This window comes from Triplophysa dalaica, chromosome 8 (genome assembly GCF_015846415.1).
Source record: "Triplophysa dalaica isolate WHDGS20190420 chromosome 8, ASM1584641v1, whole genome shotgun sequence".
Lineage (NCBI taxonomy): Eukaryota > Metazoa > Chordata > Actinopteri > Cypriniformes > Nemacheilidae > Triplophysa > Triplophysa dalaica.
In genome coordinates, this window is record NC_079549.1 from 11,689,709 (window position 1) to 11,712,973 (window position 23,265).

The following is a 23,265-nucleotide window of genomic DNA, read 5'->3' on the forward strand; positions in this document are numbered from 1 at the left end:
ACTAGAGGTCGTGGTGTTGTACATTGTACATCTCTACTATACTTTTGTCTGGTTGTGTATACTGTGTGTTAACTTTCAGTTTTTTTTCCCTGCAGATTTTGCTAATGCACAAGGTTAAGACATTTTGTTGAAGAAATTGTTCTTCAGCATTACATTTGAATCTTCTTTTGTATTGTGTTTTTTTATAATCTTTAGTATAAAGCATTTGGATTGACAAAAGCTTTTAGATGTATTACATTACAAACTTAAAGAGCACAGACAATCAATCAAGACTTCAATAAAAGGTAATACTCATAAATGGTTGTCCTAGCTTCCTTAAATGCTAAGCAACAGCTAAAAACTTATTGTTTTATTAGAAAATGTTCAAATGACAATAGTTTTAATAGATCATTTAAGTGATCTTGTAATCGCCCACAAACTGACTGTCAGACACCTTCTGCTCAAACACATATACAATGAGCATACCTGGAATTTGTTTACATATGACATTGTTTTATTATTTAAGTTTGTACGAGAAACACTCAAGTTTAGAAGTGTAACTGTATTTGCATAGCAGGTATATATGCATTGCTGCAGTACACTAGTGTATATTAGCTTGTCTTATGTAATAAAAAATATACATTTTTTTATAGAAAGATATGGTTTACATGACCATAACAACCTATGGACATTTCTGCACACTTCCCCTTTTAAAACCAAAACAAAGCACTCACAGTCAGTTCACTGTTTTCATGCCAAAGCTGCTGTCACCCTGGCAACAAACTGTAAACTCAAAGCTGCTTGAGGCATAAAGACGCAATGAAGACAAAGCGATGACCCTTAAAAACACAAATACAGGAACTCTTTGGTCATTTAACTGCAAAATTTAAATCCAGATGCTGGACTACAAACAGCTGGCACAGGTTAGTCTAACACATTAAATAGAAACAACAGCAAGAGGCTTCTCCTGTTTATTAAACCTAATTTGACATTGAGTAATATGTCTTGTGAAATTCTAGATAGATTTATGCAATATGAACTTTAGAAACATCTCTGATGAGTAAGTTATATCATGTGTCTCAATTCATTAATAAATTTGATGATGCCTTAAATACTAGACAATTTTTACGTGTGTCAATAAAGAAGAAACTAAGTACAATAAAATTACTCTAATTATTCTCTAATTAACTCTAATTGTTCTATTTATTTAATTATCATTTGAGGAGTAAAATACCTCAAATCATACTCATGCTAAATCTGTGTTGTGATCATTTACTGCACTGTACTGTATATATGAGACTGTCACAAACACAACCACGTGTTGGCAACAAAGCAGAACTTTTTCCCATAGTGCTAAAAATACGTAGAAAGGCAAGCATACATTAAAAGGACAGTACATCAGTTCATTCATTTCATGACTTCTTTCTTCTTATAACGTATAAGAAGATATTTTGAATAATCTCCCAGAGGTTTTATGTCCAGACAATGGAAGTCCATGGGGTCCGATCTCATGTTCATCTTGTTTTAACTGGATAAATGACATGTTTTCGTAGATATTCTAGAACACTGAAGCATGGGGAGCCATGAAAGAAGCAGACTTGTGGAGCTTCTGTTAAAGGAAGATCTTGAGGCCGTGACTTTGGGGCTTGAGCAGGGACTCTACTGCTGGGAAGAAATAGATCTGCCACATGATTCAGATGGCTGCACTCCTCTTATAAGTGCCTGCAGAATGGGTCTTGCTATGGTATGAGATAATGGGACGATATGATGAAGCTTTAGGTGACTTGTACAATGCAAAATAAGTGCAATATATTGCTTAGAATGTTGTTGACATGTATAATGCAATCCTATGAGTGAATAATCTGTTTTGATTTCTTCCTCTGTGAACACAGGTGATGCGTTTTCTTCTGGAAAGAGGAGCAGATGCCACCCTCTGTAACCATAGCAACCAGACAGCTCTTCATGTTAGTCAGCCAGCACTCGAGGGGGAGCTGTTATCGGCCTTGATCAGAGATTTACCCCACCAGATGCAGCTCTCAGATGCCGCCTGGAGGGGAGACCCCTGCAGTTTACAGGATCTGACGGTGAGCAGTTCAGACTTCAACTTCCACTTGCCTTTTGACTGTTTGATATGTGATACCAACACTAGGTTCAGACAAAACAGGTCAGACTCCATAGGGAGGTCTCTGGTGGATCTGTATTGGCCAACTGTCATGAGAGAACAAGATATTTTCCCTTGTCCCTTAAGGAAAAAGCTACTTAGCTGCAGTGCATTTCAACAAACAATGCATGGTTGTGTGTCACAGGCCCAGACAGAAATGTTGGACTTTAATAAACAGAACAGAGATGGACTGACCCCTCTTATGCAGGCTGTAAGAGATGTAGAACTGTTTGAAGGACTGGAGTTGCCATGGAAATATCAGCCTGTGGAAGTGGTGAAGGAACTTATGTCTCTTTCAGTGTACGTAAACAATCTTCACTTACTTCAATCAGATCAGTGTCTTGATCTTGGATCTGTATCAAAGTGATACAAAATAGGCCTATAATATTGGGAATGCCAGACAGTAATGGATATAAATAAACAGTGCTTGAATAAACGTCACTAAATTACCTCCTCCTCTTTTTCAGTGACACAAAGATCATAGATCAAAGAGGTCACAGTGCATTGTGGTATATCTCTCAGATCAAGAGCTCTAAAAAAGAAGAACTTCTCAGAGTAATGGATTCTGAGCCACAAGCAGGTAAAACGCTGCTTTGCATTTCAACAAGTGACACTATTTAAAACATTGTTGTATTGTTACATTCATTTTATTGTTATAAAAGTTGATGTATTTTTTATTTATTAACATTCCAATGTATCCACTATGCACTATTGGAAATATAGATGCTAAACCATGCCAAAAAATGGCAATCCTTTAATGAGCCTTTGTAGCACATTTATTGTTAAGTGCGCAATTGCAGTTTCATAAAAAATTGTGTTTATGTTCCTAATGTGCAAACTCATTTTAGTATTTCCATTGTATTCTTGAGAAACAGTGTTTACGTGTCTGGAATGTTATTGGCCAGGGAGTCCAGCCATAACCCCAAGCTGCTCTCCTACACGTGACTGTTGCACACCTGAGATGAAGGTCATGTGTCTCTAAATCTCTCACTCTTTTACTTACTGATGCGAATGTTAGCTTACAATAGAGTAAACTATTTTCTTTTAATAAAACAAAGCAAAAGTAGGCAAACTTATTTAAATTTCTGCTAGCTGGCTGAAGTTCTAGTAATGTCAGTGGGATTGTAACTAGATTAATGTTATTACAATTAAAGGAATTTGAAGAAAAGTCTCAGAATTTGTATAGCATTTTATTGTGCTCTGTGTGGCTGAGCCTTATTCACTGCTGTCAGGCATTACAGCTGGTTAATGACAATTTTAACATGATGATGGATATCCTCCAGATGGTCAGCAGGTGAATTAATCAAGCGTGATAATGCAAGAGGTCATTGTATTTAAGGAATAGTCAATAGTTTTGTTACTTTGTGTACGTGTTGAAAACATATTCATATTTAGTTCCTTTTGTATTTCCAATGTTCTACAAATCCAACTTTTTTTCTCTTATGCAGGCAGAGTCATCTGAGAATATAGTTGCCCAAGCAGACCTAAACCAAGGTGAGTCCACAACTATACTGCACAAATCCTTTGTTATTTACCTCCGAAGGAAGAGATTACAGAATGCCAGAGGAACACCTGAAGTTTTTTTCCTGAAGGACAGTGGCTCTCTGTGTCTTTTGGGCTTTCATACACGCCCATTGGTTGCCGCTTTCACCATCCTGAAAAAGCAATCTTACACTCTCAGCCAATCCCTCAAGAGATCCATGACAATGTCAGGGGTGTGTCTGACTTGGCTTTTTGGGCTTCTCTGTTCCAAGCAGCTTAAGTCTTTACAGTCGTCAAAAGAGAACCTTTCTTTATTGACACTCACAGATAAGGATTCCCAAGACTTAGGAAGGACCGTAAAGTATTTAGTCTCGGTGAAGCTTTTTCAAAATCCACAATTTGAAAGAGGTAAAACTTTTTGGATGTGTTTATATGAATTTGTCTACATTTTTGCTTGCTCAGGTGATGTTATTGTGTGTTGAGTCTAGCTCAAATTCGACCCAAACACGCCTGCTATTATAATAAAGATCCTGGCAGGTGAATTACTGCCAGGACAATGGATAGTGGGATTGTGAATAAGGAAATTTTCACAGTCATTTCTTCATTTTTTTATGCATTTAAGCTAGTAGTTCAATATTGGCTATTTTAAAGACATAAACGACAAATGCTTTTCCTCTTGACATTTTGATGTGTTCTGTTTGTAGTATTTCTTTTAAAATTTGTGTTCAAATGGGTTAAAAAACTGAAACAGGAAGTGATTCTGGGTTATTTTTGTTTACATGTTTGAAAATGGTTTATAGATTTGGATGTAATAGAGAATAACAACACTCAAAATAAAAATGATGGGTTTATTTAATAGAGCATTAGGTCAAAAATGGACCAACCCCATGGGTTATACATTGAAGGGATACACTGTAAAAGAAAAGTTTTCAGCTGTAAAATAATGTTTTTACTGGTTTTCTTCTCAATTTGAGGTCTTTTCTGTAATTGTACGTGTTTGACTGCATTTCAAAATACATGAAAAATCTGTGAAAAAATTACAAATCCGATTTTTTACATTATACATGGAAAATCTGTAAAAAAGTACAGAAAAGTTCGACCAGAAATAAAATTGTGTTATGAATTACTCACCCTTTTGTTGTTCCAAACCTGTTTAGATTCATCTGTTCGGTTGAACACAAAGATATTTGGAAGAATGTTAGCAACTGACAATTCTGGGGCCATAGGAGGAAAGAAATGTATAGTAGTCAAAGAACTGTTTGCTTTCCTAAATTCCTCCAAATATCTTCTTTTGTGTTCAACAGAAACAAAAAACTAAACAATAAATACAATACTGTGATGGCCCAGAAATGTCAGTTGCTTCTTCCAAATATCTGTATTTGTGTTCCTGTACAGATTCGGATACAATGGAGAACTTCTGAATTCATTTGCATTACACTATTTGATGTGATACATCTATACTACAGTATAGGCTGATGATCATGGGGTGGCTTACACATGCCCTTTTCACCCCAAGTGAATTTGTGTGTCTGCAGATAACAGGATCTGCTCTGAGGGTTCAATGGAGCCAAAGATAACCATCAGAAGATACAGCAGTGATGAGAGGAAACAGAGCAGGTTAGCCAGCTGATTCTACTCATCACTTCCTCATCAAGCTAAATAAGCATTTGAATAAACAAAGAGAGCTAATCACAAATGAAGAAATCCCTTAAACAACCGCACCTGTACAAATATCAAATACACAAACCAGTTGTTCTCAAACAATCTGGCTTGTATGAAAGCTATTCAGTGACGCTCTCTTATTTTTACACAAAGACCGTACAGAGGTGTTTGGTTACAGGATCAAGCAGTCATCAGCATAACAGAGACGATTCTGTGTGTGCCATTTTTCACAAAGAACTGAGAAAACCTGTTTGCTTTGCCCTTACTTCTTAGCAACATTCTTTTGTATTTGAAAATGAACATTGTAAAATGAACGGGCTTTTGCATATTATTTTTTCACAGTCGCACTTCATCCCTGCCCAGCCTATGGGGCAGCAGAAAAAGCTGGGACAAAACAAGGCTCTTCCATCCGTCACTTAAAATGACTTCTTCGGTACCTGTTTTTCCCACTCCTCACTGTAGCCAGCTCAGCAAGTTGACATCAACGCTGATGGAACCTGCTCTTGATGCAAGTTTGTTGCTGCAAGCACGGGCTAACATTCATAACAGTAAGTAGGTGGATGTTACTTTAAAAACACTTTTCGATTTATACTTACATACAGATATACAAACACTGTGTGAATTTTCAACTGAGCACAAAACGCAAACTGGCCTTGCATTCAAAATAAGTGAAAGTAGACAGAAGTGTCAGAATAATGGAGGATATGTGCACTGGTGTTTTTATGGCTTGCACGTTAACTAGCCTCACTGGTGTTCTTGTGCAAGAATTTTTATTTGACCCTCAGTCCAAGAGACTGTTGGCAGTAAGTCTACGGTGTGATTAAAAAAACTACTCGTGTCACCCAGAGTTTGAGCTAAAGTCAGGGATGAAATAATTTGAAAAAGATCATAATCCCAGGTAACATTAGACTGTCATAATACAGTCTTTCCAAGATCTTAAAGTGTAAAGATCAACTGGGCTGTAGCTGAGAACAGCTGTGTCCTCATCTGCTTAGCAACAGAGATAGACAGTCTGAAATGGAGTTAGGAGTCTTAGGAATTGTGTTCTCATTCATCCATCCATTTTCTACCGCTTATCCGAACTACCTCGGGTCACGGGTGTGTTCTCATTGAATTATCGATTTAAATGAACCTCATGAAGAGAATTTATATTATAAACACTTTTCAATGAACTACAGGGCTTAGATGTGCCGATACAGAGGATGAAGTCATCACACAAAAGGTAAGAAAAGCAAATATCCTTATTATGACACACACTTAAACCCAAGCCTTTAATTTTTTTATTGTTGTGTTTTACCAGATGTCACTACCAACCATGTTGAGGACACCTATGCATCTAGCGCCGCTCGACAGTAGATATAGAAATGTCTCTGCTACTACAAGTATTGAGCACCCACTGCCTATAAAACCACCAAGCACCTTCCCTTTCTCATCCGAGTGCAGACGAAACGTGGAAAGGATCTCCAGGCTATCTTTTAGAAGATCCAGAAGCACCAGAGCAGGCAGTGAGGAGAGTCATTCCTGCAGCAGTAGCAGCCAAGAAGAGGAGGAGGAGAATGTTCCTCAAGTGACATACACAATAATCAGGGAACTGGAATTGGTATCTCATTTGGATTTTCAAGATTTAAACAGTTCTGAAATGAAAACTATAAGAAACAAAGACATTATCATTTCAGATGATAAAAAAGATAAAACACTTATCGAATCAATCATTGATAGACAGGTAGATGCTGATGTCAGTAATGTCTCCAAAACAAGTGCAAACTCTGAGGAACTTCAGAAAAAGTCTGAAAATATTCACACATATCGCAATGAACCCAGCAGCACAACCACACGAGCAAGAGATAATGGACCTTGTGTTAATTCAGATGAAAAGCACTTAAGAGAATTTGTAGTAGATCAAATTCTACATGAAAAGAGCAAACCATTAAAGGCCATCAAAAGAAATGACAGAAAATGCAAAGCATCTTTTCACACAAATCAGTCATTCAATATTTTGGCACACAGAAATCAGAGCACTGATAAAACTACAAGCACCAGGATAAATTCACCAATTCACTCCAAGATGAAGCTCAGAGAAAACAAGCCCTCACGTGTAGTTATTGCAGCAGATACTCCAAACAAATCATTTATGCCAGGGATGACACCAACAGCTTGCAAAAAAAACACAGATGAAGTCACAACAACAAAGAGGGTCTCTGAAACTCGTCAAGACACAAGGTTGAGTTGTGATGACAAAAAAGAAAGCTTTTACAGTCAAAAGCAATTTCACAGAAATCTGAGAAGTGCAGGACCATCCAAAAAGCCAGTTTTAGGAGCAACACTGCGAGCAAAATCTGCTGTGGACCATGTCACGTACAACGACATGTTTCTGAAGATCAGTCAGGATGATGAAGGTCCAACGATTTATGAAATGTTTGCGACTCCAGTCTATGAAAATCTTAGAGTGGACAATTCAGCTGAGAAAACCAAACCGGGCCATACATCACTTCAAGTTAAAAGACAAATCAATGGAAAACAAAGAGTGCCTAAAACAACAGAAGTCAACAGAAGAAAACTCAAGGAATCTCAATCTGGAAGATACAGTCGGGCTAAATGCAGGCAACACAAGAGAAGGGATAGTGTTCCAAAACGGATAAAAAAGCATCTACCCTTTTCAGAGAATAAACGACACAATGTAACTTCAGATTGTGGGGCAGAGGAAGAACATGAAAGCTCCAACATTACATTTACTGAAGATGATGGCAAGGATGTTCCTAGTTGGGTTATTAAAAGACAAAAGAGTCCCATACTGTCAGTGATTGAAGAAGTTCTTTCAAACACTTTCTCCAAACCAAATATTCCACAACAAAATAGTTCAGTCACAAGATCTGAAGCGCACCTCATTCACTCTACAACACATCAAGAGCCACAGACTCTGAATAATCTAGGTACCACGGGTGAACCTGAAACATCATGTATGAGCAGACTTCCAGCACATCCTCTGGTCAACACATGGACAAGTGACAGAACAGTTTCACCTGTACATGTATATCAGAAGTTTCTAGAAGAGGTGGGTGATGGACCTCTCACAGAAGACTTGCTCCGGTCTTTGGCAAAGGGGTTAATGTCACAGGAGGAAAGAGAAGCCGAAACACTTGAGAGTGAAAAGTACGATGGCAAAGAGTTTAATAAGGGCTTACCTTCAAAATTCAAGAAACTGTTAAATGAGGTAAACTGCAAACAGATATTTAACTTGAACATTAAACCGACATTAATCTCCAATGAACCATTATGTTAAATTTCTGTTGTCCATCAGGACATTTCCTCAGGTGAACTGAAATATGCTCAGAAATCGAGATTGTGTTCAGATGATGCAGCTATCACGTGGACAAAAGGAGAAGTTCTGGGGAAAGGAGCCTATGGAACAGTAGGTGTAACTACTTCTTGCTTCTAACTTGGGGTTCACCCAAAATATAAAAATCTTTCATCATTTATTCATCCTCATGTCATTTCAAACCTGTACAACCTCTTCAGAACCAAAAAGATAGTCTGAAAGCACTGGTAACCAAACAAAACTGGGACCCCTATTGACTTCCATTGTATGAACACAAACACACAGAGATCTTTTGTAATATACCGGTTTTGAACGACATGAGGATGAAAAAATGATGAAAGTTTTATTTTGAAGGGAAACTATTCCTTTAATACTGATGAAACAAAACATAAACCTCTGTAAAGAACCCTGATACAAAATATTCTTCAAGACTGAAGTTCTCATTGTGTACTATATCTTCATCTGCCTCTAATACAGGTGTACTGTGGGTTAACTAGTCAAGGTCAACTGATCGCAGTCAAACAGATAGTATTAGACGCTTCAACTTCAGAGATTGCAGAAAAAGAGTATGACCGACTGGAGAGAGAAGTGGATCTTCTGAAGAACCTTCAACACGCAAACATTGTTGGTTTCTTGGGCACAGCTCTATCTGAGAACATTGTATGCATCTTCATGGAGTATGTCCCAGGTGGTTCCATTGCGAGTATACTGGGCAGGTTTGGACCGCTGCCCGAGAAAGTGTTTGCCTTATACACCCGACAGATTCTAGAGGGGGTTGCCTATCTTCACGCTAACAGAGTCATCCACAGGGACCTGAAAGGGAACAACATCATGCTTATGCCAACTGGAGTAGTCAAGCTAATTGACTTTGGGTGCGCTCGTCGACTAAACTGTCTGACTTTGAGTGGAAGTAAGGGTGACCTTTTGAAATCTGTTCATGGTACCCCATACTGGATGGCACCGGAGGTGATCAACGAGACAGGCCATGGACGAAAATCAGACATTTGGAGCATTGGCTGCACTATATTTGAAATGGCCACAGGAAAGCCACCCTTGGCACACATGGCAAAGATGGCGGCCCTGTTTTACATCGGGGCTCGAAAGGGCTTGATGCCTTCATTGCCTAATGACTTCTCTACAAATGCTAGAGACTTTGTTCAGGCTTGCTTAACCAGGCAAGCATTTATACAAATATTTTACATATTAGGTTTTTTTTGAGAATATTTTCTAACAAAAGTACAATCAAAGTAAAAATAAAGAAATTTCATGACCAAAGGTGCTTACATTTTCCAAAAACAAAATTTGCTGCAGTTCTTTTTTAAACCCGGTTTTCTTTGCAGAGATCCAAGAGAACGACCATCTGCAAAGGAGCTGCTAAGACATGCATTCATCTCTCATCACAGCCAACCCTGCATATGGACTGTTAATTAACCTTTCTGTTTTTGTGCTTTCCAAAGTGACATTGTCAAAACAAAAATACAAATCAAATTGATTTTGTGACACTACAATAACAGTCTCATATAGACAAAATGTAACTTATAAACTTGTATACAAAATGTCACAAGAATAATAAATATGCTATTATGTTTAACACAATAAATGATCACATAAGCAAAGACAAGAGGTAAAGGTAGTGGAAACCATGGAATTTATTATTATATCTAAATAAAATGGGGGAAAAGACAAAAAATAAACTAAGTGCCAACAGTTTTACTTGCCTTATTCATTGTTTTAACAATGCCGGCCTCATTTACCCATAGCTTCACACTTAAAAGAATCAAAATCAAAGATCAAAACCATTCATCTTTTTCTCAGAAATAGCGTTGCACTGCAGGCCTCTGAAAGCCCAACTCTTTGGGTCAACACTGTGATCGTAAAATCCTTCTCACCCACCTGTATTGTTATTTGTTATTGGTTTACAGAGTTGCACAAGAGGCTACTGCTTCAAGCTAAGAAATATATTTAATGCACTTCACAGCGAAGGTTATGTAAACTTTGAATAACTCTGCTTGCACATTTTTTGAGGCACAGCCTTTGGCATCCAGCTTGAAGGTCAAAAAAGGTACAAATTTTATGGCCTCTTACAACATGCCAGGAAACTGGCAGAGTGTGGATTGCATGGTAGTTCACTCCACCCGGGCAGGAACACCAGTTCAAGAGAACATCGCTGGAAGGATGCCGCTAGAAATGCCAATAATAGATTCTAACACGGAGTCAAAAAATCCAACCCCCCATATATATGTATATACATTATACAAGCAGCTCCGCCCTGAGAAGTTATGGTACAGTTTTTAACATACAAAAACGTATGTGAATTTTTTCGCAATGCTCTGTAAACAACTTTCAAATGGGAAAAGAAACATCCAAAGAACTATGGAACTTAAAATGCTTGATTGCATTTAAACAAATGAGAGCATCAGTCATATTAGGGGCTGCTTTCAGTCTTTAACATGTTCTATAAATAATCATTGTGGGGAAATAACACTTCGCTCTTTACAAGATAAATGTTCTTTTTTTTGGACTAACACCCATTTACTGGCTCACGCCGCAAACCAACTGCTTATGAGGGAATAGTGAGGACGAAGCAGCACAGAGAGATGCCCAGACTGAGCTGAACTGCCAGAAGATCGGGAAGCATTTTTATTTACTTTCTCTTACTCTTTTTCATTGACATTCCTGATTATTTTCTCTGTGATAAAGAGAACTATGCTTGTTTTTCTTGTATATCTTTATATTCTTTTCCTATAGGTTCAAGAGTTCATTCCTCGAGCACTTAACAGCCAATCAAGCTTGTCAAAGTGTTTTTGTAGTCTGTGTGGTGACCTTTAGCTAGGCCGGCGCACCCTCAAGGCCGTGGCTCTCCACTGGCATCCTGTCCAGTTTCACTAGGGTGCTGAGATGTCCGTAGCCCACCTGGTATGTGACGGGGGAGGGGGGAAGGGAAGGTTAAGAACAAAGTTGTGAGATGAGACACACTGCTGAACAGAGGAACAAAGAGTGGAACTACCTGCGCCGCCCTTGGAGCTTTTGCTCTTTTTGGAGTGGTGATTGTGGCTGGCTTCGAGGTTCAACCTCTTACGCGTGGAACCGGAGCTGGAAGCCAAGCTTGCCCCGTCGGCAATGGGACCCACCGGACTCCGAAGGGATGAACCAGCGGACGCCTCGAGGCCGCTCCTGCCATTGCCACTGTGCGTGTGGGAGTGGCCGTGTTTGTGGTAATGTCGATGGGTCGAGTGGTCTCTGTGTTTCTCCTTGCTCACGAGCGGGCTGGAATGTTTGCTCTTTGCGGCTCCCTCGTCCGAGGAGCTGTGCCGCTCAGAAGACACCTTAATTTTCATTTTTAGCTCCTCCTTACTCGACCCCCCCTTCTCGCTCTGGGAGGGGACAGGAAGGCGGAGTTTTAAGGAGCTCTGTACTTTCTCCCGTTTGTCCTGCCCAGGGACGGGCAGCTTCATCTTCAAGGGCGAGGAGGTGGCAGTTGGGACTGCCCCAGAATGTTGGGGCAGGTGCTTACGTTGTTCTGCCGGAGCGCCATACACATCCCTAAACTCAGTCTCTGCGTTCTGCTGGTCTTGCCGGCGTTTCTGCCCAGCCAGGTCAGCAGCATGTTTCTCCCTGTACTTGTCCAAAGACATTTTCTGAGGGATTGCCACAGACGGTGGGTTGGTCGTGGCCTGATGTTTCGCCCCACCGCTGGCTTTATGTTCGTGTTTCCCAGGGTTAAACTCTGCACTTTTGTCAGGCCGCTGCATAGAGGAGTGTGGGGGAAGCTGTTTGACGGAATAAAGGTCTGAACGCATTTGGTCCTGAGGCCAGTCACTGGGGGCGGTGTACGTGTATGAGGTTCCCTGCATGTTGGCCATGGAATCAAGAGAAAGCCCGCTGCTTGGGTTGCCTGGCAAGGTCAGCGGAAAAGACGTAGAGGCTTTGGGGAAGGCTGTATTTGAGGAGACCCCAGGTAAGGCATCCATCAAGGATGAGTCCTGGGATGAGGGTCCTGCTGAAGAGCTGCTGTCGGAGGCCTGACCATCACTTTTAGGCTTCTTAGCAGCTTGTGTAGCCTTGAAATAGAAAAAGGAATAATTTGAAATGCACCAAGACACTAAATGGATGAGATTTTACAATAGTATTATTTCATCATAAAACGCCTACCCTCCAGTTACGAATTCTCTTCAACCTGCTGGGTGTCTTCTCTAGAATCTGCAGAAACTCGTTGGTCAGTTCTACAACACAAGTGTACAATGAGCTTTCCTGGGCAGCTGAGGAAGATTTTAAACACAATGCCCAAACATGAAAGGGGAACCCGTTTATGATAAAATCATATCACATACCATCCAGAAGCTCAAGTGTAACTGAGCTGTCCACATACTCCCACCAGTGCTTTCCATCAGTGGAAACAGGGATCTCCCAGTTAGACCACTTGCATGCCAGGTGAATGCAGACACAGGAAATGACGGTGGGCTTGTACTGTAGGCAGAAGGTGGTGAGGTGCAAACTACAAGAGCAGCATGTCATGTAGAAAAAAAGAGAAAGACAACAAAGAAAGAAAAAAACGATTACTTGCTGAAGAGTTGGAATGTTTAACATCATGAATATATAAATTAAGCTAAGCAGAACAACTCTTGAATTATGAGTAACTGCTTTAAAATTTTGCCTGCACAGTTAATCGTCGCAGCAGAAAATGTATTGTCAATTTCACATTCAGTGTCAATAGTGATGCACCAGAAAGCAGACTTAGGAAATCAAAGAAATTTAGAAGAAACTATGTTCTTCATTTGATAGGTGTAAATGAAATAAGACGCTTCATGGCGAAGCTATTATAAATTATTAAATTCATCACAACACACCATAAAAGATGATGATAAATACAAGAATCTAATCTACTGCTCATCTTTTTTATAGTACTTGGAGGTAGAGAGATTAAATGGATGTAAACTGAAAGGCATGAGACACGTTTAATGGGACAGTTCACCTCCAAAAAAATTGTCATTTCAAACCTGTATTACTTTCTTCCTTCTGCAGAACACAAAATAAGATATTTTAAAGAATGTTTGTAACTGTACAACAGCGGTACCCATTCACTTCTTTTGTGTAGACATGAAACCAATGGAAGTGGATAGGTCCCGCTGTTGGGTTCTGCAGAAGAAAGAAAGCCATACAGGTTTGAATGACATGGGGAGGATATGATGGCAGAATTAAAAAAAATTGGTGAAGTACACCTTTAACTATACAGCTTTCCAAACATTAATCAATTAAATTCTAGAATAGATTGTAAAATTTTGTAAATTATTTACTAGTTCAAATCAAATCTGTGCAAGAAAAATACAACAGGGATGTTACTCATAATAAAGTTTAAACGGAATACAAGTAAAATAAACAAAGCTTTGATTTATTGACGCCTGCCGTCAACACAATAAAGCACACAAGCATATGGTTACCATCCATGTCTACCAGTCCATGAAAGACAAAAAGGTCTCATTATGTGCTTATTCTGTTCTTTGTGAACCTCTACCAACATCTAAAAAACAATCAACCTTACTCTATTTTAATGTATGTGAAAGGGATGCATTTGCTCGACTATACAAACTGCAAAAAGAACACTTAATGCAGCTAGTAAAAATAAAGGATTTCCTCTATCTAAATACTAACAGTACCAAAATGATGTTTACTTAAATTGAAAATAAATAACCAACAAACCAAAATCTTAATCAAAAGCTGGATGGTAACCGTGTGCCATAATCAATGCTTGGACATGGGCTTAGTGGAGTTTTAAAATATTAACACAACAAAGATAAATGCTATAATATATATGTTCAAGGCACTGTTCCTTTATTAAACCGAAGGAAATAATCTTAACCTCACACACGGCTTTTACAAAATAAGAGCAAAATGATTTCACACTTTACAGCTGTAAAGCTATACATTTCATGACCATCTATAAAACGTTCAGCTTCCAACAGGCTGCATTGTACACATTCTGCTCCAGACCCATGTTCAGACATTTCTGCAGTCTCCCTACTTAACCAAGGGTACACAAGACAACCTAACACTAAATAAAGAACAAAACAACAAAACCGGGTGAGGGAAATGCACAAAAATTAAAATTCTCATAAACGTGTAAATTATAAAGTAGACTACACCCCTTAAGGACCCTTTTCACCTGAAATCTCTCATATGTCTCACATCTGACACCAGAAGTATTTTATAGTTTATCATATCTATTAAAAATGCACAACCATTGGAAAATGAATTTAATCTTTTCAGTATTTACATTTTTAAACAGGTCCTTAATGGGTTTATTCGCATAAACACGTAACTGCATCACAGTCCAAACACGAGAGATGTCTTATGTTTTAAATCAAGCCAGGCACTGATTCACAAACAAAAAACATATCGACATTTAATCCATCTAATACAAAAACTGTGACCGAAACAAAGGTAAATTTTTCACTTTGAGAATAACAAAATCATAGGAAAAAACAAAGGGGTTGGGGTACTTACCGTGAGAACTTCTATGTAATGCTTACATCTGTGTAATCTTTAGCTGCTATTCAGGCTACCAAAGTGTCTTTTTTAGACAAATGCACTTCTGTAACCGAGCAAACGTGAGGTTCAAGAGCACCACTACACTTCACATTGTGCATTCAACCCCTCTGTGCCAACAATAATCCCCTGTACAATACACCGCACTGCAACCGGGGCAGGTGTCGCCGAACCCTCTCCCTGCCCCACTCTGAGGGCATGTTTGGGAGGGGGGGCCTCCCAGTAGCCACCGGTGCGAGGAGGGTGTTGGACACTAGTAGGGTAACCTGCAGTTAAGGAAGCTATAGTGTGCAGTCACAGTGCAACAAATGAGGTTCTGGATAACAACCTGTTGGTAGCCATGAAATAGGAAGTCTGTGCCAGATCCTTGCTTGCTGTGAAACAAAAGAGACAGAAAGAGATGCGTAAGTGTGAGAGCGAGTCATACCGACCTTATTAGGCTTGGTCATTGGTTACCTCTCATTGCACTGCATGCTTAACCATAGTTCAAAAAACCAAAAGTTTGATTTAAAATATAAGTCAGCAGTGTTTTATATCTAACAGGAATTTAAGGTGTCGTAGAGAACGTATGAAGTCTATACCTCGCACTAGCTGGGAACATTTCACCACATCAGTGTGTGGATGTTCAATTGTTATTTCAAAGCCTGCAATATAAAGCACATGAATTTCATTCATAACCGATTGGAAATAATGCACTTCAACGCCTGTCAAACATGTAAAAAAAATCATGCATTAGTTAAAAAAAACAATGCAGAATTAATGATTCCCATGTTTCTTGTTGCAAAGTAACATACAAATTAATTTGCATCAAGCCTCGAAACAAACAGTCCAAAAACATTATGACAGTTCAACTTGCAACTCTATGAGTGAAAATGTGTCTCCTTTTGGAGCTTCATTTGCTTTTTTCCCATTCAAAATCCTTACTGGTTTCAAAAGGTGAACCACAGAAAGCAAGCCTTCCTTGTTCACTTGTATAGTTAAATGTAACCTCCTTCCATACAGGCCACTTACCTAAAGTCTGCAGCACTATGGTTTCAAGTATCACCAGCTCTTGAGCTTGCTGGAGGTATGCCTGAAGTTCAATAGACAATCATTACATGATGCTTGTAATGTGTCCTTTCTGTTTCCTTAACCAATAGACAGAACTCTATTCAGCCACTCTGGCTGAAATCATGTCCCTTTCATAAATAAATACAGGCAACACTTAGCACCATTATGAATGCTTTTTTAAACAATTGGTGCCCTCAAGAATATTTTTTAATTCAGGAGGGAGTGGGACACAGTGTTTATAACTACCCCAGGACTGACACACTAGATGCAAAAACTGATTCCGTGGAGACAGAATCAAAACACTCTCATGGAGTGATTATTACCCAGTGTGACAAAAAGACACAGGGAAGTGATGCAGAAAATAAAAAAGCAACAATACCCAGAATTCCCCAGACTTACATTACTCTTTGTATCCGGTGGACTTACATTACTCTTTGTATCCAGTGGAGGTTCCTGGGGATTTAAACATGCATGTGCTACTTTAATGACATGCTCAAGTTTCCGTGGTTGCTCTTCAACTTTTGCAGCCAGAAATAATGTTGTTGGGGAAATGGTCTGTGGATGGAAAAAATACAGCAGAGTGAACTAGATATCACAAATAACAACGTTTAATACAAGTTTACTTATATTCTTGGGTTCTACAGTGCTTCCTTTTGCTTTTCAGTACGAAGGAAAGAACTACGTCAGAGTTTGGCTGAGCTGGTTTAAGTTAAATTAGGATAAATAATATAAATAGTGAACTGTGGAAACTACCCTAACATTTCCACTGAATGCAACCTTACTTACACGTAGGATAGGTTATTATCATACGGTTGAAGAAAACATAAATGGAAAGACTTACATTTCTGTGGAATTTGGTGAAAGAGTGGTACATATAAAATCTGTGCATGTAAACAATGGCAGTATTTATTGTGAGTTGAGAACTGATGTTAAGAGTCAAGGAAAACTTTAATATAACAAACACCAATACAATTCACTCGCAATGAAATCCCGTTGTTTTGACAAATAATCCAAAAATACCTTGAACAAAAAAGGAAAATTAAACAATGACATAACATCCTGTCAATCGTGGAGAACGGAAGTGCCTTCTTATTTTCAGAAACTGGCCTGTTGGTGTGCCGTTTACATCACACATCCAACGGACGGGAGCTGATCGCTGGCACGCGCGAATTCAACGTAGGCAGGCATAACCAAAAACCCATTGGGCACGTTTTGTGTTTCGACCACACAAATGAAATTACAAAGTGACGGGTCGCGTGTTTACACAAAGTTTGCAAATATTAACAGTAAAGATTTACGACAACGCGCCCGCGCAAGTGACAAACGCGTGTTGTGTAAGTTAGGTCTAACGTTAACGGGGTTTGAACGAGAATAGAGGAATTCAATAGATATTAAAGATATTCGTTAACAAACTATATCACCGAAATAACAAGAGATGATTGATATTACAGCAGCTCAAACAGTAAAAGTGAGACAATATCACAGGCCTGCTGTTGATCAGCGCGTCTGAAGGATACACGTTTAGTCTCTGACCCATGTCCTGAATTAGATTTGCGGCATGTTGTCGAAACGACAGCTCTCTGTCTGGCTCCATTCCGCAGCGGCGGGACGGGGTGGTTTCGAGCTGCTCCCGGGTGAAAAACCATTTGGACGATGATCCCCGGCAAGCCGCCATTACGGTCCAGCAGACGAACAGAATGCGAACGTCACGTACGAGCGGACTCACGCTCCGCACTTACGTCACGCACGACGTAGCACACGTGGGCGGTGATGCTGGGAAATGCAGTTTATGTTAATCGACGTGTATCGTTTGTTTACGTGAATTTTTCAAAAGACTCGTGTAGGGGTTTCGAAGCATTGCAAAAATGGCATGTAGCAGCGTTGCTGGGTAAAAGTATAAAAGTAAAATATATGTATTTAGCTGTTCACTCTTAGATACAAATGTGTTCACTTACACATTTGCATCTCTAAACGCCACCTGCCACAACATATATATACAGTGTTTTTGGTCTTCATATGTTTGTTGCGGTTGCTAGGGAAATGTGGTTTTACGTGTAGAGACGGATCTTGGTAAAACATTTCATTGTATGTCTTTAGGATCAGCACTGAAGCCTCTACTAACATCTTATTAAAAATTCTGGTGCTAGGCTACAATTATTAGAGTTAGTTCATACTGTCAAATGGCAATAATTGCATGCAATTTTGTTATTACTGGAGATACTGAGATCAAACATGGACAGTCTGAGTTGAATTGTACTTTTATTTTGAAAGATCAAAAAGAACTTCCTATAGCTGGAAACATGTTAACCCACATTCTTACATAATAAAAGCATTTTCTGTTAAAAACAACCGTTAACAGATTGTACAAAACAAACGTACAGAATGTTGCAAAAGTAAAATATAAATCAATAAAAATTAGAACAAATCAAGATATTTAACGATAAGGATCCGACTCTCATAATAATTCCTGATAACCTCAACTGAATCACTGAAACTGTTTTCTTGAAAGTCCCAAAAATTCCAGCGCATTCCCAGCAAGCAGTTGATCCTGAACAGTAAAATAATAGAAAATAGTGCAGTTTTCTCTGTTCCGCACTAAATGTCTAGAAAAAATTATAAAATTGAGAAGTTCAATGTGTTTGTAAGGTACGTTTTTGTTACCTTTAGACAACTATCAAACTCCATGGATTCAATCAATGCGCCTGGCTCCAGTTCGCCTAGTGGGAATGGGTAATCTGTGCCTAACATCACTTTATCCTACAAGAATAAGTCCCTTATTTAAACATTTTTTTTAATAAGGCAGATAAAAAGCAGGTAAAAATATGACGGCCATACGTTGGCAGTTACACGAATTTACCTTTCCAATGACGTCCATAAGTAACTTCAGAGACAGTGGGTCATGCACAAGCGAATCAGTGTAGAAGGAGCCCAAGTATTTGCGTGGATCGTGCTTGTTATCGACTGCACATAAATCAGGCCGCACTCTAAAGCCGTGCTCAATTCGACCAACGGTGTATGGAAAAGCCCCACCTGGAACACAGAGTATGCAAAATGCATACCATATTCAGCTAAGAGTGTGAAGTGACATGCAGAATTTGAATTTATGAGTATGTATGAGCACTTCTTACCTCCATGAGCAAAGCAGACCTTAAGTTTAGGAAATCTTTCAAAAATGCCTCCAAAAAGCATGGAACAAATTGCCATTGTAGTTTCTGATGGCATACCTGTTAGAAGGGAAAAGGTACTTTTATAAATTATTTATTAAAAACGGCAAATAATATAACCAACATTTTGATACGTCACTGTTGAACAGTACATCACAGGTCCGACAGCATCATTGCAATCAAATTTGTGACCATGGCCTTTTTTAACAAACACAATCATTTATAAAATGATCCTGAATTAATGAAAAACCTGTCCATATATCACATCACATTTTGCCCTCTTGTGTTTCCAGGTTAAGGTTATTCAATCGAACCCACCAACTAACCAAGGCAGCCAGTATTTAGCCATTCTCCCATCTGTCTTCATGTCCCATGGATGTACAAATATTGAGCAATTAAGTTCCTCAGCTGCCTGTGGTAACAAAATGCTTTCATTTGTTTGAATAAAATCTTAATACCATGAACTAGATACTTAAATCAGTTTTATAGAATGAACGTTTTATTCAAATGTAGCAGTCGGATACCATTAGGCTATTTGTCATTATAGCATCTGTATGAAACATTATATGATGGGGTTATATGATTTGTTTGGTAAGATAGTAAGACGGGCATCTTTTACTTAAAGCAAATGGACTTACAGCATAGACAGGAAACAGCTCTGGGGCATTGAGGTCCCATGTTTTTATATGAGAGCCAATTTGCACTCCAGGAAAGCCCAGCTGATTGATACACCTCCTCATCTCTTGTACTGCCAGATCAGGGGCCTGCATGGGTAGAGTACCTAACCCAACAAAACGCTTCGGATATCGCTTCACTGTTGCAGCCAGATCATTGTTCAGAATCCCACAGAGGTCTAATGTGTCATGGGGTTTGGCCTTTAGGTATCGAAAACATTGATGGTCAAAAGAATTTAATCGATTTTTAAAGAAGGAACTTTTTTTTAATTCACCGTTTAATGATTAAACCCAAGCATTTAAAGAATTTACCAAATGTATTTGTTAAATTTCACAATATTGTTTCTTACCCAATAGCTAAACATTACAGGCACAGTAGAGAGGGCCTGGACTGTCACTCCTGGAGAAAATGAAAAGAAATCTCTGCAATAAATCAAACAGTTGACTAAAGTTGAAATGATCTTTAGATAGCAAAGAAGTACATACAAAATGAGATCTGATGAAATAAAAAAATTATCAATATTAATCCCCTCTCATGTTATTCCAGCCAATACACATGAGTTTCTTTCACCCATAAAACATAGCAGAAGGTTAGGGCTTTGACAGCCCCTTCAATAAAGAAGCATTTAGATCTGAGTAATAATTCCTTTTTGAGGTAACAGACCTTTTGAGAGGAAGAAAACATGACAGAGATTTTTACATAGCATAGGTGTAGAACAAGTCGTATTTACTGAGAAATTACCATGCCTGTCCATATCCCGTATTCGTGCATCAGCATCCCAACAGTTCTCCTGAATCACACGAAACATTTTTCCATCCATCATCATTTTTGCTTCTCCCTGAAATGCACAAATCACCAACATTTTGTTTTCCTTAGTTTTTTACAGGAGAGATGGCCATCATCAGAAGAAATTCTGTTATCATGCACAGGAATTGCACATTCCGGTGAAAGTTGACAATTAGTGTTTTCAGCCACTTGGTGGCAGTCAAGAGCAAGGTCAAACATTACAGTGCAGTGGACTTTAGAGTCAGGGAAGGTGCACAAAGTTATAAGCTTGCCAAGCACATTTAAATCAGAAGTCAAGGTTTGACTGCACCACTGAATTTTTAATGTACCTTTCAAATCCGTAAACTATATTTTTATTGTGGCTGATCTTGCACGCATATTCAGACAGGAATATAGCAAATATAGTTAATTCTAAACATTTTAAAGAGGAGGTCATTTTGAATACAGTACGTTCATGTTTATTTGGTCAGGCAGATATATGACACAGTATTTTTAGAGCTCAAGGTTATTTCCGTTTTGTCTGATATTCTTTTAAAGGTAAAGCCCCATGCAGAGTTCTGCTGCTCAGATAGGGAGCCCGGGGATGGCCTGCTGTTCTGTTTTTCCACACTACTTTTTTTATATTGAGCGCTGTTTAGAGAGATGTTTTTTAAGACAATCTACCCCAAAATCCCAAATTAATTTAAAGTGACCAGTTCTATAAATTTTTAGTTTATGTAAACAATTATTTTCTTTTTTTACAAGTTGTTAGATTAGAAATTAAATAAACTTTGATGATAGACAATCTGATACTGTTCGTCAGAGAACGGAACAATCCAATGATTCTTACTATCTGCAGGTATAAAAAGACCGGCAGATCCTTTAACATCCGCCTGTCTTGAGATGGAGGATCAGGTCTTTCTGTGCTGCCCACTCCTTCATCACGGGGGCCATAACAAACTCGCATACACACTCGCATACACATACACTCTGTTTCAGGAAGAGCTCACATGAGATCATGCTAGCAGGATCTTTGGCCAAGCAAACCCCTTCGTTCCAGCTGGTGTTCTTCCACCATCATTACTGTAGACTAAACTGCAGATCAAGCTGTTTTTCTCCATGAGCAGCTGAGAAACTAACTGTGACTCTGCAAAGCTGTGACTCTCTAGAAACATTGTTCTATGTTTCTTGTTTAAATGCAGAACATGTGATGTTCAAACAGAGATCTAGAACTCTTAAAATACTGAATAATTGATTATAGGTAATTAAAGTATTATTAAGAGTATGGGTCGTTTGTGTAGTGTTTATCGATGTCTAATGCAGACTTAAAAACTTACCTGACAGTGATGGTGGAGTTGAACAAACCCATCATATCCATATCTCTGTATAACATAACGGAGATAAAGTATTAAATAGCCATGTCATATTCATAATTTTTATTCTGTTTAAATCTGAATTTAGTTCAATAGAAAGTTAAATGTAGATATAAAATACATAGAATCTATGTGATGTAGTTCTAAATTACTCAGTCAACCAAACATGTATTTAAAAATAAAAAATTGCTATAAAGTCTAGGACATGAGTATAATGCCGACTAGAATCTTCCTCGGCTTGCCCAGATAAACAAGTAATAAAGGTCAGAGTTACTGAATAAACCCATTCATTAATGTTTGACAGATTCATACATTTTAAGAGTAAAGATTGTCTTGTAAAGAAGGTCTTTTATATAACAAAAAATAAATAGTCTACATAAATAAATAAAAGGTTACTTGACATGCTATACAATTTAAAAATATGACTTGGTTTACCCATGATAACTCAGTTAAAGATAACCTGCTTCCCATAACTACATACCTCTTTTAGGTCTGGCCATTCTTTTGGTAAAATATGATTATGAATATCAATCTTCATTCTGCTGTCAAGAAGATCTTAAATCGTAATGGCAGGATGTTTGACAGCCTTGCGGAGTGAATGGTTGCAACTCCTTTGGTTCAGTGTGTAAGTGCTCTTCAGAAAGCAAACATTCCCACCCCCGAATCGTTTTAAATAGTCCAATGAAAATCCATGAGAAGAGAAACGGCAACAAACACTATCTTTTGATGACTGGTTTCAATAAATGTGGCTTCATGTATGTATGCAGTTTATGGCTTATTTAAATGTATATCTTTGTAACATATGGATTAGTCTGTATAATGCACACTTCAAAAATATATCCCTATAGACTACATCGTCCACCATGTGGCTACAACACCATTTTTTAATAAATATAAAACATTTTACAAGTGGACTGTAGGTAACAAATGCTTTTTTTCAAGAATGTCGCAATGGTCCAGTGATTTCATCAAAAAACAAAACGTTTTGTTTCTGTTCAACACTGACCTCGAGCGGTTAACGGAGGTAGTACATCACAGGATCATTTATGTCAGGGCAGACTTCTCGTTGTTATCCTACAGTTAATCCTACTTTGT

The 23,265-nt window shown here is 38.5% G+C and overlaps 3 protein-coding genes across 3 annotated transcripts; 1 reads left to right on the forward strand and 2 right to left on the reverse strand.

Annotated features, from left to right (window-relative positions):
• The first annotated feature begins 764 nt into the window (after nucleotides 1–764).
• On the forward strand, nucleotides 765–10,096 carry map3k19 (mitogen-activated protein kinase kinase kinase 19). Its single transcript, XM_056754208.1, has 14 exons — nucleotides 765–902; nucleotides 1,533–1,723; nucleotides 1,872–2,063; nucleotides 2,286–2,440; nucleotides 2,608–2,720; nucleotides 3,016–3,107; nucleotides 3,589–3,634; nucleotides 5,158–5,239; nucleotides 5,627–5,832; nucleotides 6,463–6,506; nucleotides 6,585–8,495; nucleotides 8,583–8,693; nucleotides 9,078–9,775; nucleotides 9,941–10,096. Exons 2-14 carry the CDS (start codon nucleotides 1,553–1,555, stop codon nucleotides 10,029–10,031), a joined length of 3,912 nt encoding a protein of 1,303 aa, XP_056610186.1. The 5' UTR covers nucleotides 765–902; nucleotides 1,533–1,552; the 3' UTR covers nucleotides 10,032–10,096.
• Nucleotides 10,097–10,231: 135 nt separating this feature from the next.
• ccnt2a (cyclin T2a) lies at nucleotides 10,232–18,310 on the reverse strand. The gene is given in 12 exon segments (XM_056754209.1): nucleotides 10,232–11,391; nucleotides 11,394–11,439; nucleotides 11,442–11,524; nucleotides 11,527–12,661; nucleotides 12,753–12,823; nucleotides 12,932–13,095; nucleotides 15,472–15,517; nucleotides 15,725–15,787; nucleotides 16,155–16,215; nucleotides 16,620–16,748; nucleotides 17,035–17,116; nucleotides 17,711–18,310. Coding segments are annotated over 12 exon segments (2,079 nt in total). The 5' UTR covers nucleotides 17,869–18,310; the 3' UTR covers nucleotides 10,232–11,350.
• Nucleotides 18,311–18,435: 125 nt separating this feature from the next.
• Nucleotides 18,436–22,796, reverse strand: acmsd (aminocarboxymuconate semialdehyde decarboxylase). The gene is made up of 10 exons (XM_056754210.1): nucleotides 22,652–22,796; nucleotides 22,135–22,179; nucleotides 20,774–20,870; nucleotides 20,382–20,431; nucleotides 19,996–20,232; nucleotides 19,676–19,769; nucleotides 19,322–19,417; nucleotides 19,051–19,223; nucleotides 18,855–18,950; nucleotides 18,436–18,741 (listed from the first exon to the last, which is right to left on the reverse strand). Exons 1-10 carry the CDS (start codon nucleotides 22,706–22,708, stop codon nucleotides 18,679–18,681), a joined length of 1,008 nt encoding a protein of 335 aa, XP_056610188.1. The 5' UTR covers nucleotides 22,709–22,796; the 3' UTR covers nucleotides 18,436–18,678.
• Nucleotides 22,797–23,265: the final 469 nt, after the last annotated feature.